General features: G+C 51.9%; 6 protein-coding genes across 6 annotated transcripts; 1 reads left to right on the top strand and 5 right to left on the bottom strand.

Annotated features, from left to right (window-relative positions):
- Nucleotides 1-7: 7 nt before the first annotated feature.
- On the bottom strand, nucleotides 8-1,232 carry M409DRAFT_23751 (uncharacterized protein; the record flags this gene model as incomplete). Its single annotated transcript, XM_033806931.1, has 2 exons — nucleotides 8-938; nucleotides 988-1,232. The coding sequence occupies 2 exons, from the start codon at nucleotides 1,230-1,232 to the stop codon at nucleotides 8-10; spliced, it is 1,176 nt and encodes a 391-aa protein (XP_033666912.1).
- A 318-nt stretch (nucleotides 1,233-1,550) lies between these two features.
- Nucleotides 1,551-2,309, bottom strand: M409DRAFT_55374 (uncharacterized protein; the record flags this gene model as incomplete). The annotated part of the gene is made up of 1 exon (XM_033812988.1): nucleotides 1,551-2,309. One exon carries the CDS (start codon nucleotides 2,307-2,309, stop codon nucleotides 1,551-1,553), a length of 759 nt encoding a protein of 252 aa, XP_033666913.1.
- A 455-nt stretch (nucleotides 2,310-2,764) lies between these two features.
- On the bottom strand, nucleotides 2,765-5,442 carry M409DRAFT_23753 (uncharacterized protein; the record flags this gene model as incomplete). The annotated part of the gene is made up of 6 exons (XM_033806932.1): nucleotides 2,765-3,161; nucleotides 3,224-3,767; nucleotides 3,824-3,967; nucleotides 4,026-5,146; nucleotides 5,193-5,386; nucleotides 5,434-5,442. 6 exons carry the CDS (start codon nucleotides 5,440-5,442, stop codon nucleotides 2,765-2,767), a joined length of 2,409 nt encoding a protein of 802 aa, XP_033666914.1.
- Nucleotides 5,443-6,825: 1,383 nt separating this feature from the next.
- M409DRAFT_23754 (uncharacterized protein) lies at nucleotides 6,826-7,453 on the top strand (the record flags this gene model as incomplete). The annotated part of the gene is made up of 2 exons (XM_033806933.1): nucleotides 6,826-7,242; nucleotides 7,313-7,453. The coding sequence occupies 2 exons, from the start codon at nucleotides 6,826-6,828 to the stop codon at nucleotides 7,451-7,453; spliced, it is 558 nt and encodes a 185-aa protein (XP_033666915.1).
- Nucleotides 7,454-7,673: 220 nt separating this feature from the next.
- On the bottom strand, nucleotides 7,674-9,617 carry M409DRAFT_36796 (uncharacterized protein; the record flags this gene model as incomplete). Its single annotated transcript, XM_033810618.1, has 3 exons — nucleotides 7,674-9,384; nucleotides 9,438-9,483; nucleotides 9,539-9,617. 3 exons carry the CDS (start codon nucleotides 9,615-9,617, stop codon nucleotides 7,674-7,676), a joined length of 1,836 nt encoding a protein of 611 aa, XP_033666916.1.
- A 286-nt stretch (nucleotides 9,618-9,903) lies between these two features.
- Nucleotides 9,904-11,321, bottom strand: M409DRAFT_66921 (uncharacterized protein; the record flags this gene model as incomplete). The annotated part of the gene is made up of 5 exons (XM_033817168.1): nucleotides 9,904-10,148; nucleotides 10,205-10,401; nucleotides 10,457-10,848; nucleotides 10,903-11,028; nucleotides 11,076-11,321. The coding sequence occupies 5 exons, from the start codon at nucleotides 11,319-11,321 to the stop codon at nucleotides 9,904-9,906; spliced, it is 1,206 nt and encodes a 401-aa protein (XP_033666917.1).
- Between the last annotated feature and the right edge of the window lie 498 nt (nucleotides 11,322-11,819).

Raw genomic sequence — 11,819 nt, forward strand, 5'->3', positions numbered from 1 at the left:
TCTAAACTCAGTAAATCTCCCACAACGACACCTTACCATCCTTGCTACCAGCTGCAAGCCAGTGGGTCGTCTTGGCAGTGTGCTCTCTCTGCTCGGCGACCGTCATGGCGCTCTCTGTTCCACGTTCACTCGAAGTCGGCTTCTCGACCTCACCGCCGGCAGACTGACTGCCCACATCAGCGAAGGCCAATGCGTAGCACCCTTCCTTGTGCCATTTCAACACAGCCAGCTCTTTCATCGTCTTGACAGAATACACCCTCACTCTCGAGTCCCATCCGGCTGTCGCAAAAATTTTCTCGTCCTTTCTCAGCGTCAGCCCTTGCTGACCAGCATGCTTGGTCTGGACAGTCTTAGTCTGCGTTCCGCCTTTGCTCAATGGATGTCTTGCTATAATGGCGTCTGCAGAGGACGTGAAAAAGGCGCCTTGGGTCTTGGCCACACTGAGCGACAGAACTGGTTGGGAGTGATATTTGTGCATGTACACCAATCTCCAGGACCTTCGGGCTCCCTTCTGCTGCCACACACATGCATGGCCAGATTCATAACCCGCCACGACGAGGAGCTCTTGGATGTAGCTCGCAAACTCGCCATCTTGGAACGACATTGCAATCGCCATGGTCATGCCGGTACTCTCGCCCTGTGGTGAGGGAATGGTAGCTAGTCGTTCTTCTTCCGGTAGGGAGGTGACGTTGATGTGGCCGTCTTGAACTCCTGGAGTGGCGACAAAAATGCCGTCTGTGGGGAGATCGTTGTGGCCATGCGGTTCAGCGGGGATCATGGCGAACGAGCAGAAGTTGAGAGCGTTCACGTCCAGACTATGGAGAAGCCATGGTGGTTTCCGGCCTGCTATCGCGTCGTCGATGGGTAAGGTGGTGGACAGGTTGGCTTCGTCATCCTCTTTGACCTGCCATACCGAGAGCTTGTTGTCTCGGCCGTGACTGTTTTGAAATCAGTACCAGATTCATTTCCGAGATGGCGGGGTCATACGTTATGATCTTATCATCGTCCCAACTTCCCAGGCCCAGAATGGTGTTTGAATGTGCTTTCCACACGGCGGAGGCCCGCTTGGTCGCGGTGCTCCAGACCACGACGAAGCCATCGGCATCGCCAGTCAACAGGCGGGTGTTGTCTCGCCAGAAGTGGATGGCGTGGATCTGGGCCGAGTGTCCACGCAGGACATATGCGGGCTGAGCCGGCGGCTGTTCCGAGCTCTGGAGCGCCTTCTGCGCCATGTGAAGGTGACTGACTGGGATGTGGTCGGGTCGAATTTTACGCCTGCTGCTGCTGCTGCCCCTCCGGCCTCTGACGTCTCGGCATCCCCGCGACAGCACGGCAAGGCGTTTGATGATGGGCAACGGTCATCTGATCACTCCGACGCGCATGTGCGTGAGGCGGCACGCATGCATGTGTCTTGGCACGTGGCATGTCGTTGCAAAGTCTAAAAACGCGAGGTGGATGGAGAACTGTAGGGAGGGCTTGATAGGAATATTGGACATATTTATTTCGCCCTCTCACGCAATCTCCTTCCAGCGTCGCCATCTTCCACTCTCCTAATTCTCCTCTTCGCCACGATGCGGTCCACGCAGAAGTGCTCTGCATCCCCTCCGCTCCCATGCCTCAAACATGACATCGTGTGCTTGCTCCCAGTCCGGCTGACTGAAATTGTCCTTCAGCTCGTCGTCAAGAGTCCTCTCTTCGTCGGCCTTGGGGATGCCATGCCGCAGCTGCTCCTCGCTGCTGAGCCACTCCACCATAAAAGAGCTCATCTGCTGATGAGTTTGCAATGTGTCCGGACTGCAAGTCTCTAAAGCTGATATAAGCGCAGGCCTGAGGGTCGGCAAGTGGTAGGACAAGGCCAGTTGCCGTACGAAATAGTACGACATGGGCCACGGCGTAAACTGAACTTTCCATCGAGGATCATCCGGGGGACGTGCCATCAGCCATGCTTCGATTTCGGTGTACACTGCCGTTGCTAGTCCAGCGTTGCGTAAGAGACATGGCAGCCAAAGGTGCACTGGTGCCTGCGCTACGCCAGGGTCGCCACGATCAGGCGCATTGCTTGCACTCGCGCATGCGTTGATGGTGTCTTGGTTGCGGTAACGAGACTCGGCAATGGCCAGCTCAGCAGCGTCTTCATAGGCAGGTATCTCAGATTCTAAGATTGTTTTCGCGATGTGCTTGCAGTTCTCCAGCCAGACTTCGCGATACTCCCGACATGACAACGACAGTCGTACGGCAGTTCGTATGTCTGGACATAGGACATAAACGAGGATGAGGACTTCTCGCGGGATGTCGCTGATTGCTGCCATTGAGAAAGGTGGCTGGAATTGGAATGGCGGTGGTCCAAAGTTCGTCCTTGCGAACAAGATTTATTCTTGTGATTGAATTTGTGTCTCGGTTCGGGACTTTTCACAAGTCTCTCACATGGCGCTTGCTGAAACCGCGTCTGGTGGCGAGCCAGAGAACGTGCCTGGAGTCGTCTGGGATTCAGGCGCTTACATGCGCGGCAGATGACTGAGAGCGCAGTTTCCTTGCCCGTCGTGGGAATGGACCGTCGTCGCACATCCGACTCCTATCACCAGTGAAGAATTGAAAGCGGGCACTCGGCCGCTTGAGCTATGAGTGGCCTCGAGCGATGAAGTAGATGGGGAGAAATGGTGTATCCGACGAGAGCAAAGCTTGCGGTCGTGCCTCACGAAGCTCAACTCGCAATAACTCAAACCTATCCATGATACTGTGGAATCAAGTTTAAAAGCACTGTAACCTAGCACTTGCTCGGAAAGCCGCCGGCGCTCTTGATGGCTTTGCCAAAGCAGTGGTCAGATATGAATAGCGGCAATGTCCCTTGTGCATGCCACTCAGTGCCATCCGAAGCTGGGGCATCGAAATATTCGAATTTCCAGCCCGTCACTACGCCGCAGCCTCTGATCTGGCGCTGAAGCTCTGCACCAAAGTCGCTACCAGCAAAGCCGACGCCTCGAAGTTCCCAGCTGTAACCCCAAATGTGACCTATCGAACTACACTGACCGTAGGGTATGCTCGGCGCTGGTGTTCGATCCCGCGTCGGCACAATAGAATACCTTATGCCATTGTTGTCAGACATACTACCACCATGCTTCCAGTTCATCGCATTGTTGGTTCCTGGAAGGCTGCATCCATTGCTAATAAGAGAAGGCATTGTCAGAGAAAGGCTTGTCAACGTAGCAGGCTAGGTCAAACTCACTTCAGAACGCTCAAGTAATAGCGACATTCTTCTTCGAAGATCTGATAGTTACGCGCACCGGTTGGCCATGTCGTTGCAATCTCCACACGGCTAGGAGTGCCCTCGTTGAAGACTTGTGAGAATGTTGAGCCTGAAGAGCCAATGCCATGAGGTTGTGCGCTCGATTGTCTGCAGTAATCCACGATATTTCCTTGCAGTGTGGCCTGGTCCAGGTAGTTGTTCGTGCTGATGCTATTGCACTGTTGACCACCTGCTTTGCCTTTGTCCCAAACGCGCCGTACAACGAGCGGCTCGATACTAAGAGAGGCATTGCCGACCTTACTTTGATAAGGGATGATGCCACCGTGCTTGAGATTTGCAGAGTTCTTTCCATCCGTTGGAACATCGCAACCATCAGTGACAACGTCCAGCCAAGCCGAACAACTGTGTTCGCCGATGACAGCATTGTCGCTCCAGCGGATTGACACGTTCATATAATCCAGTGAATCGTGGTTGAATGTTTCGCTGGTCACCGTATCGCGGTTCCCTTTGATGTTGTGGGGATCTTTTGGAACACCATGGTCAGCATCAGCCGCTATGGCGCCAGGGAAGACAGTTTACCTGCACAAAAGCTGTCAAGAGCCGATATCATCGCCTCCCGTTGGGACCAGGTATCGGACGAATCTGTCGTGCATGCGGCGCCACCGATTTGCGGTTGACTTGAGCCGGTGCTGCTCACCACCTCAGATGGAAATGAATGTATCCCTGCCAGGGGTTTCGTCAGTCACGTCCTAGCGAATTGCGAGTAGGAAATAATGCCTACCCTGGGATTTAGCGTTGTCTGCGGCCATATGATACAATATCAAGTTGGCAATAAGAGCATGGCCCCCTTGCGTTGGATGAAAGACTCTCGCGATTCCATCGGAAACTAACAATTGCTTGATGCTGAACTTTGACACCACTTGCTGGCTGCCAAGTAGGACGTGGGTGCGATTAGCAATAATAGTGCCCATGGAGTCCTTTGCCGCAAGTCTTGTATGATTCTGATTTCCGCCGGAGAGGGAGTTTGAGAGATCGCTTGAAGAGATCGCACTTCCGAGGGACCATTTTGTACCCAGGTTGGTATGATTTGCGCCCGTTGGTCGATATTTGGTAGAGGACACGGTACCCGATGCAAAGCCCACAAGTGAAGGTCGTGTGTTAACGTGAAGCGACATAACCGCCGATGGACTGGCAAGGAACCCGGATCTATCCGCAACTCTTTCAGCACCAGACGTGTCGTTCCAAGATCGCCTGACATGGCCACCGTGATCATGTCGATCCTGGTGAGACGTTTGCGGGGTGGTAGCAGCTCGGGGTTGTGATACTTGAATCGAGGCTTCCTTGAGCTGCTCTTCGATCTGTTCCTCCTCAGCAACTTCTGCTTCCAAGTCATTATTGGCGTTATCATCGTCAAGAACTGCAATGTCGTCGTCGCCATCAATAGCTGCTTGTATCAGGGCTCCGTATAGAGCGTTCAGTGTTTGATTGACAGACTCGGTGTCGCTGCTGTGCTCCAGATTATTCGAGCGTCGTTTCAATTCATCGTGCGTCCACTCTTTCTCTACCTCCGTCCATGGAAAGTCTTGGCTTCTCATCTCGTAGAAGAAAAGGTCTTGTCGATTGGCACTATTGCCTCCGCTCTCGTCGGTATCCGGTTGACAGTATCTTCCATTGGTTGGGCCTACATAGTCGTCGAAGTCAATGAATTGCACTTGCTCACCAGCCCTGGATACAGCGGCACGAAGAGCGTCGTTCATCGAGTCCACGAGATCGTTCATTGTCCGACGACGAGCTTGTGTCAGGGCAGGCTGACGTTTGCCGATGTTGAGCCATATACGCCACGACACTTGGTCGCAGCTAGAATCACTGATGTCGAAGAACTTTGCGTATCCAACATAGTATCTAGAACGCGTGAGCATGATATCTATGAATTCCGCACGTTACTGACATTTTGCCTCCGGGCGCCAGTTTTGATTTAGTTGTTTGAATCAAGTCGTCCAGTTTTGAGGCGAATTGAACGTTCTCGATGGTGGACCGGGATTTGGATAGCTGTTGGTCACAGCTTGTGTAAAGATACGCCGAAAGATCGAAGCTGTATACACACAGGTTCAGGATACTGACAAGATCGGCATCGTTCCCTCCCTACTTGCGTCAGCCATAGGAATAGAACAGCGGAAGTATTTGCACACCGCCGACATGATGATAAACTGCTGTCCGGTCGAAAGCTTTTTGGCTTGATCTTTAACCTCACTCACCACTGCTCCACTGCAAGCGGTGTATGTAAAATCCAAAGTTTTCGGCTCAACGCCAAGTTGAAGAGCGACCAGATTCGCATAAGACCCATCGTATCGCGAGCAAATCCAACCTACTCGATTGCCGGCCCCTATGCCTGCAGCATAACTAGTAGGACACGGTCAGCTGCCAAGTGTTTCTGAGATCGCAAAGTTAGGCAGGATAAGGCTCTTACGAGTCGCCAATGGCCGCTCCTTTGGTATAGAAGCTGAGATCTTATGGATCCCGTGAGTCGGCAGCCGCGACAAAGCATCGCACCGTGAGCAGAAGAGCCAGACTGGTCAACAAGGCCATGGGTTGGCGGCGAAAGATGGTCGGTCTGGTGGTACATGATGGCGCGGGATGCCCCCATTGATAAAGTCCATCTTATCAAGCGGATTACCGTCGCAGAGGCGCTGTGCAAAGGCGCTTGCTGAAAACGACGAGACTGGTGCTGGACTGCTACTGTCAGAGGGAGGAGGTGGAGTAATTCGAAAAAGTGGGGCCATGAGCGGGTTGCGCCAATCGTGGCCTTTGACGCTTACTTGATCTAGTGGCGCCAGGCTAGGGGCTCCAATGTTGGCAGCGAGACGCTCAACCTCATCGTTCGGACATGGCTGGCCCCTCTCATATCAGCGAATACTTCCAACACGCTCCACTAATTCATTTGCGGTATCAGTGCTCATGTATCCAGCGCGTAGATGCTGGTATCAACAAAGGCGAACCATGACTTCCTATCTACCCCCAAAGCGCTTGCCTGCAAGGAGGCGGCGTATATTTCTATTCTCACAATAGGGCTGGCACATTGAAACGAGCACTGCCACATACCTACATACTGAATGCTACAACAGCTCTTATTGACTATTTGTAGGTCCATGGTGTGTTTCATGGAGAAACTGGGCATCAACCATATATTGCCAACTGCAAATGTACTTGCACGGGTATATCGCTACATGATCATACGGAAATATAGCACCGCATTGATACACCTGTTGTCTCCTTTGTTTTCTACTATCTGCTGTTTGAGAGTATTGTCCTATGGGTTCTTCTACTTGGTATTCGATTCTTTGGTTGCTCTCTATTTCTTTTCAATCACTTGCTCTACGGGCTGATCAACTTCGTAAGTTCCTTGTTGCTTTATCACAAACTTCTATGTAGTCCATGACTGACGTCTCGAAGAGCTTCGGATCAATGCGGCAGTTCATGCCTCTACTGGAAGAGGATTGGTCGGATCAATAGCTACAATCCGAGGACTGGACGAGTGGTCTGACGAGCAGATTGCCGATCTAGCATTTACGGCTCATGCAGCTATGATCGAAGAGTACACGAAGAGATTTCCGAGCTTTGCTGGCCTAGGAAAGAAGGCGCCCGGGGTGACCACGACTCTCATTGTCGACAACACGGCTTACATCTCGTCCTCGGCCAACTCTGCTGGAACATTTCTTTACCTCCCAAATGGCAACCGAGAAGGCTCGCGATTTACGCAGCTCAATCCGGCGCATCCTTGCAAAGGTTCAGTGGAGCAAGCCTTGACTCGATGTCAACTCAGAGCCGTCAACTCCGACACTGGCCACAGAACTGGTGCAAGTTGCGGAGAACCCATGGCGGCCCTAGCCTTCTGCGCAACCAACAACCAGCGTAGTCTTGACAACGCGAAGATCGTATCTATTACAGGAAAAGACAAGTACAAGATCGTGCCACCTTGTGGTCATCCAGATGGTCATTTGGTATGTCAGCCTGCCGTGTGGCGAAGTGCCTTACCATGAGCCTATTATCGACGGCTGACATGTCATGCAGACATACGATGGTGAATGGGGTTGTCATTCCTTCATTGAGGAGTTAGCAATGGGCATGCACGTCCTTTCGGCTGATACGGGCAGAACTGCAACGGACGTTTCAGACGATGATATCGCGATTTCGTATGCTACTTATCCTTAGCGGACTGCTTCTGCGATGTTCCTCGCTATACAGATTAATTTTTGCAGTACCCCTTTCTTATCAAGCTGCCGAAAAGCTTTCCAGATCATCTCTTGACTGGCAATGTCTTCTGACACTCAAATTTGTCAATTGACTAATCTTGTCATAACCACAGAGTGACGGTCTTCTAGCTTCAATGCTACCTACAATGCCGCATAGAGCATCCATGTTCAATACAAAATCATCCATTGAGAGCTCCCAAGCATTTGAGGATCACTTCCACAAGTCTTCGAGGTCTTCTTCGCCCGAAAACTCCATCCGCCCATCGCAACGCCTCGACCCTATTGCCTGCTTCTACGCCGACAGCTTCCATTGCGTTTGGAAGCCCGCGGTCTAAAAGCTGCCACGCGATCAAGAACGCCTTATATGCATACAAGATCAACCACGGGGGCTCTGACGTAGGCAGTACATCGTTGTCAAGATATCGAAGAAACCACTCGATATGTGGCTTGATCGAGTGTGCCGTCTCAGATTCAGAGCAGAACTCTGAAGAGGTGGCAATGAATGTAGCGTGCTCCAGGAATACATCCATACTACCCAACACGACGCCATTAGTGTGAGATATCCACCAGACAGGTAGCTCGATCATCGTCATCTCCCACGCCGCCAACGAGGATATCGATTGGCAGCATTGGGACGTCGGACTCGATCGTACGAAGGGCTCCAGTGCCACCAAAGACGATTTGAGGGGCTCGAATCTTTCCAGGCTCAATCTTCCGGTCATTATCGTCCAACCGGAGAGCTCCCTAGCACTCGAAAGCATGAACTGTGCAATGTTTATGGCTCCGCACGGATCAAAGCTCGGAAGAGAATCGATCTCTGGATTTGGAGCTAGAAACGCCCTCACAGCGTCGCCATACTTCACTTTCGCTGCACCTAAGACCAGTTGTCGATGAGCCCATTGTTGTGCAGAAGATGCCATCCAGCATTCAGCCGGGCAAGGAAGGTCATGTTTGATTTCGGGGTTCGACACCAATCGAGGGATGGAGAGAAACTGATACCACAAGGCGTCCACCTGATGAGCTGTCAAAATCGTACGCTTCAGCGATTCTGATGCGGCGAACTCGTGCCATAAAGAATCGAGATCCTCTGTCGTGGTAGACTCAGTGTTCGAAGGTTGCATCAAGCCCGCAGCACGCGCAAACGAGACCATGCGGTGGTGCAACTCAAAGCCGATACAGGAGTAATCTCCACAAATGTATAGAATGGCACAAAGTTGCAGCATCAGCAGTGATTGAACTACGCTGAGGTCCACGGATGGATTGTTGCTCGCAAGTGCCATGGGTCCAAGATAGTTGCGAGCCTGCTCAAAACACCTCAAGGATAGGTCTGCTCCTGTCCCGGACATTGCATCACGGTCAGGGTCCTCTCCATATTGGTATGCAAGGCTTAGCATACTGAGAGTCAAGTGTGGAGCGACAAGACTTGCGTCGAATGTCGGCCTGTGGAGAAAAGGTATGAACGGCGAGACATATTCGAAGTATAGGTTATACCCATTTGAGATCTGCGAGCGGGTTGGAAACCACTTCACCTGAGCAATCGACTGGTCGATACCATGGGCAGCGCCGGACATCTTGTGTCGAAAATCCTCGTCATCAAAAGACTCAACAGTGCTGCTCTGCTGAAGGACTAGGTCCATCTCATCGTCTCTCTGTCCGGATGAAGAGTGCCAACTATCCGGTATCGTGGCCGGGGATGCACTGGAAGAGGCATGCGACGCAGCGTCGTTATCCCACGCCGCATTTTGGCGACTGTTCGACCGATGAAGACGTCCGAGTGGTTTCTGCCCGGCATCAAGATGCTTCTTTTTTACATGTCGTTGCCGCAGATCTCCACGAGAGAATGAAGCAGGGCACCATTCGCATGGGAACTTATTGCTCTGTGGGTTGGGTCTGGATCACGTGTAAGTCATTGTGGAGTGTGAGAGAATGCGATCATGGCTTACAGGTGAATCGATGAGTGTCGTTTGAGGTTCTCCCTTCGTGTGAATCCTGGTGGGTACACTCAGCGTCCTATCAATACTGCAATGAAGGTCCACTATCATACCTCGTTGACAGATGGAGCACTCGAATGGCTGCTGCGAGGCCTGGTCCCGAACACCCACGAACGAAGATATCAAAGACATTATGCACTATGAATAATGGTTTTTGCCCATCAACCGTCGAGGATGGAGAGGTCATCTACCCCACGATACCGAGTACGCGGCGTCTGTATCCGCGGCAAGGATGAGTGACGGCAACTGACGGCTTTTGCTTTCGATAAGGAGGTCAGATAGGCCAAGGCCAGAATTTCCACTTGACGAACGAACGAGTGCTGATTGCCATTTCTTCACAGCCTCTTATCGGTCATTCGATTTTGCTTATCTACATGCTCATCATCCTCTAAACACCGCCACCCTCACTGCAGCACACTCAAACTGGAAGACAGACTTTCACTCCCAGGTATTCCCGCTGATGCATGAGCTTTCCGTCGATGAGTACCTGATCCGCCCCGACGCGGTTTCGAACAGTGTCTGTGGGATCTGTCGCAGTGGCAATCTGGATTTCACGCCACTCGCGGTTTGTCGGCACAAGCTTGCCCGCTGCTGTGCGCTCTTTGAACTCTTTGTACACTCCTTGCTCTTCGACACAGCCTTCACGTTGGATTAGAGGCGAAGCTGCGGCCAGGTCAGTACAACTTTCAAGGGGGAGAGGCGTTTCCGATGTTACTCACAAGCAACCGGCGACATGCGCAAGTCACCGACTGAACTGTTGAAAAGGACCAGTGACAGTCGATCTGAGTTTCTCTGATCAACCGGAGGCTTGAAAACACGATGACGAGTCGCCTTGAAATGACCTCCAGAGACAATCTCCAAGGTGTCTCCAATGTTGATCACAAGGGCACCAGACTTATACGGGACATAATACCACCTTGGTACGGTCAGCCTTGATCTCAAGAAAGACAAGGAGGAATGCGACCACTTACTTCTCATCACGACCCCAGATCTGCAAGCATGAGATCGGGACCGAGAACAACAAAGTCGTCAAACCGAAATCGGTATGGCCGTGCATTCGAAGCCCCTTGGAAGCCTCCGCGGTCTGCTTTTCAACCGGCCGGAAAAGCGCATGGCGAAAGTAGCCTTCTCCTGTAGGACCTCCATGAGACTGAACATTATTCCAGAGGTAGTCGTCTGGAAGCTCCAACACTCGCGAGAACAGAGTCAGGAGTCTCCGGTTGACTGACTTGGTGAGGTAGTTGCTGAATGACTCGATCTCGTCCATGAAAGGGTGCAGACAGGTTGGCACCCGGTTCAGATCCTCCCAGTCGCGTTTGTACCAATTGAACTGCTCGATGCCATCTGGGATTGCACGATGACGCTTGAACGTACAGAGATTAGCCAGGGATGAACGTGGACTTCAGCGTTGACTTACCTTGAAACCAAAAGGATGTTTGTATCCAGACCAGCGGCCGGTGTCAGGGTCGAAAAGGAGCCGTTCTTTATCCTCTTCGCTTATGTTGGAGTACAGATACTGGGCGAGAGCAAATTGTCGGTGCAGCTTCGCCAGGTCAGCATTGGCCTTTGAACAGCAGTAGAGCGGCTGACCTGTTCCAAGGAGACGCCATAATTCTCGAGGAACAGGAACCCATCATCGCGAATCGCCGTCTTCACCCGTTGGATGAGATTATTGACAACAGCCGGATCATCAGAATCAAGCAGAGACAGATCGATTGACTTCAGTTGTGCGAAGTTCTCTTTCTCGTTTGTCACTGGTGGAGGAACCCATTCGGGTACGAAAGGTTTGCCAGGTAAGTCTGATGATGGAGGGTTGAAAAGAGCGGAGGGGGCCATGATTGTGGGAAGTACTGTGTTGGAACAATAGCGCTGCGCTCTACCTGGAGCTGTGGAATACCGTATTTATAAGTCAAACCTGAGTTGGAGCCTTTGGGATCTCACATCACATCTTTCACCATCGACCGGTCCCACGAGCTCCTCCGCCGGTGGACAGAGCTGTGTTGATCGCACGACCTTAAACGATCATGAGACTTTACCCAAATCTCGCTTATTGCCGACAGGTCTTCCTATCTTACTACTGCATGTGAAAGTGTTGAGAGCACGATAACATGGTTCCACCAGAACTCAGGCTAGCAATCACTCCCCAACAAGGTACCAGCAGCTACGCATAATGATTCCGTGACCTTAACCCGATGATGTCCACTCCCAGCCAGCAAGGACCGTCATTGGTTGTAGATAGATCCGTCACTCAGGTACCATTAGTGTTGTTCTGAAAGGGGTTTGAGAGGAGTGATTAAGGCCAAATGGCAAGGGCGTTGTCTATGAGAGGAGGAG

Source organism: Zasmidium cellare (genome assembly GCF_010093935.1).
Source record: "Zasmidium cellare ATCC 36951 unplaced genomic scaffold M409scaffold_20, whole genome shotgun sequence".
Taxonomy (NCBI): Eukaryota; Fungi; Ascomycota; class Dothideomycetes; order Mycosphaerellales; family Mycosphaerellaceae; genus Zasmidium; species Zasmidium cellare.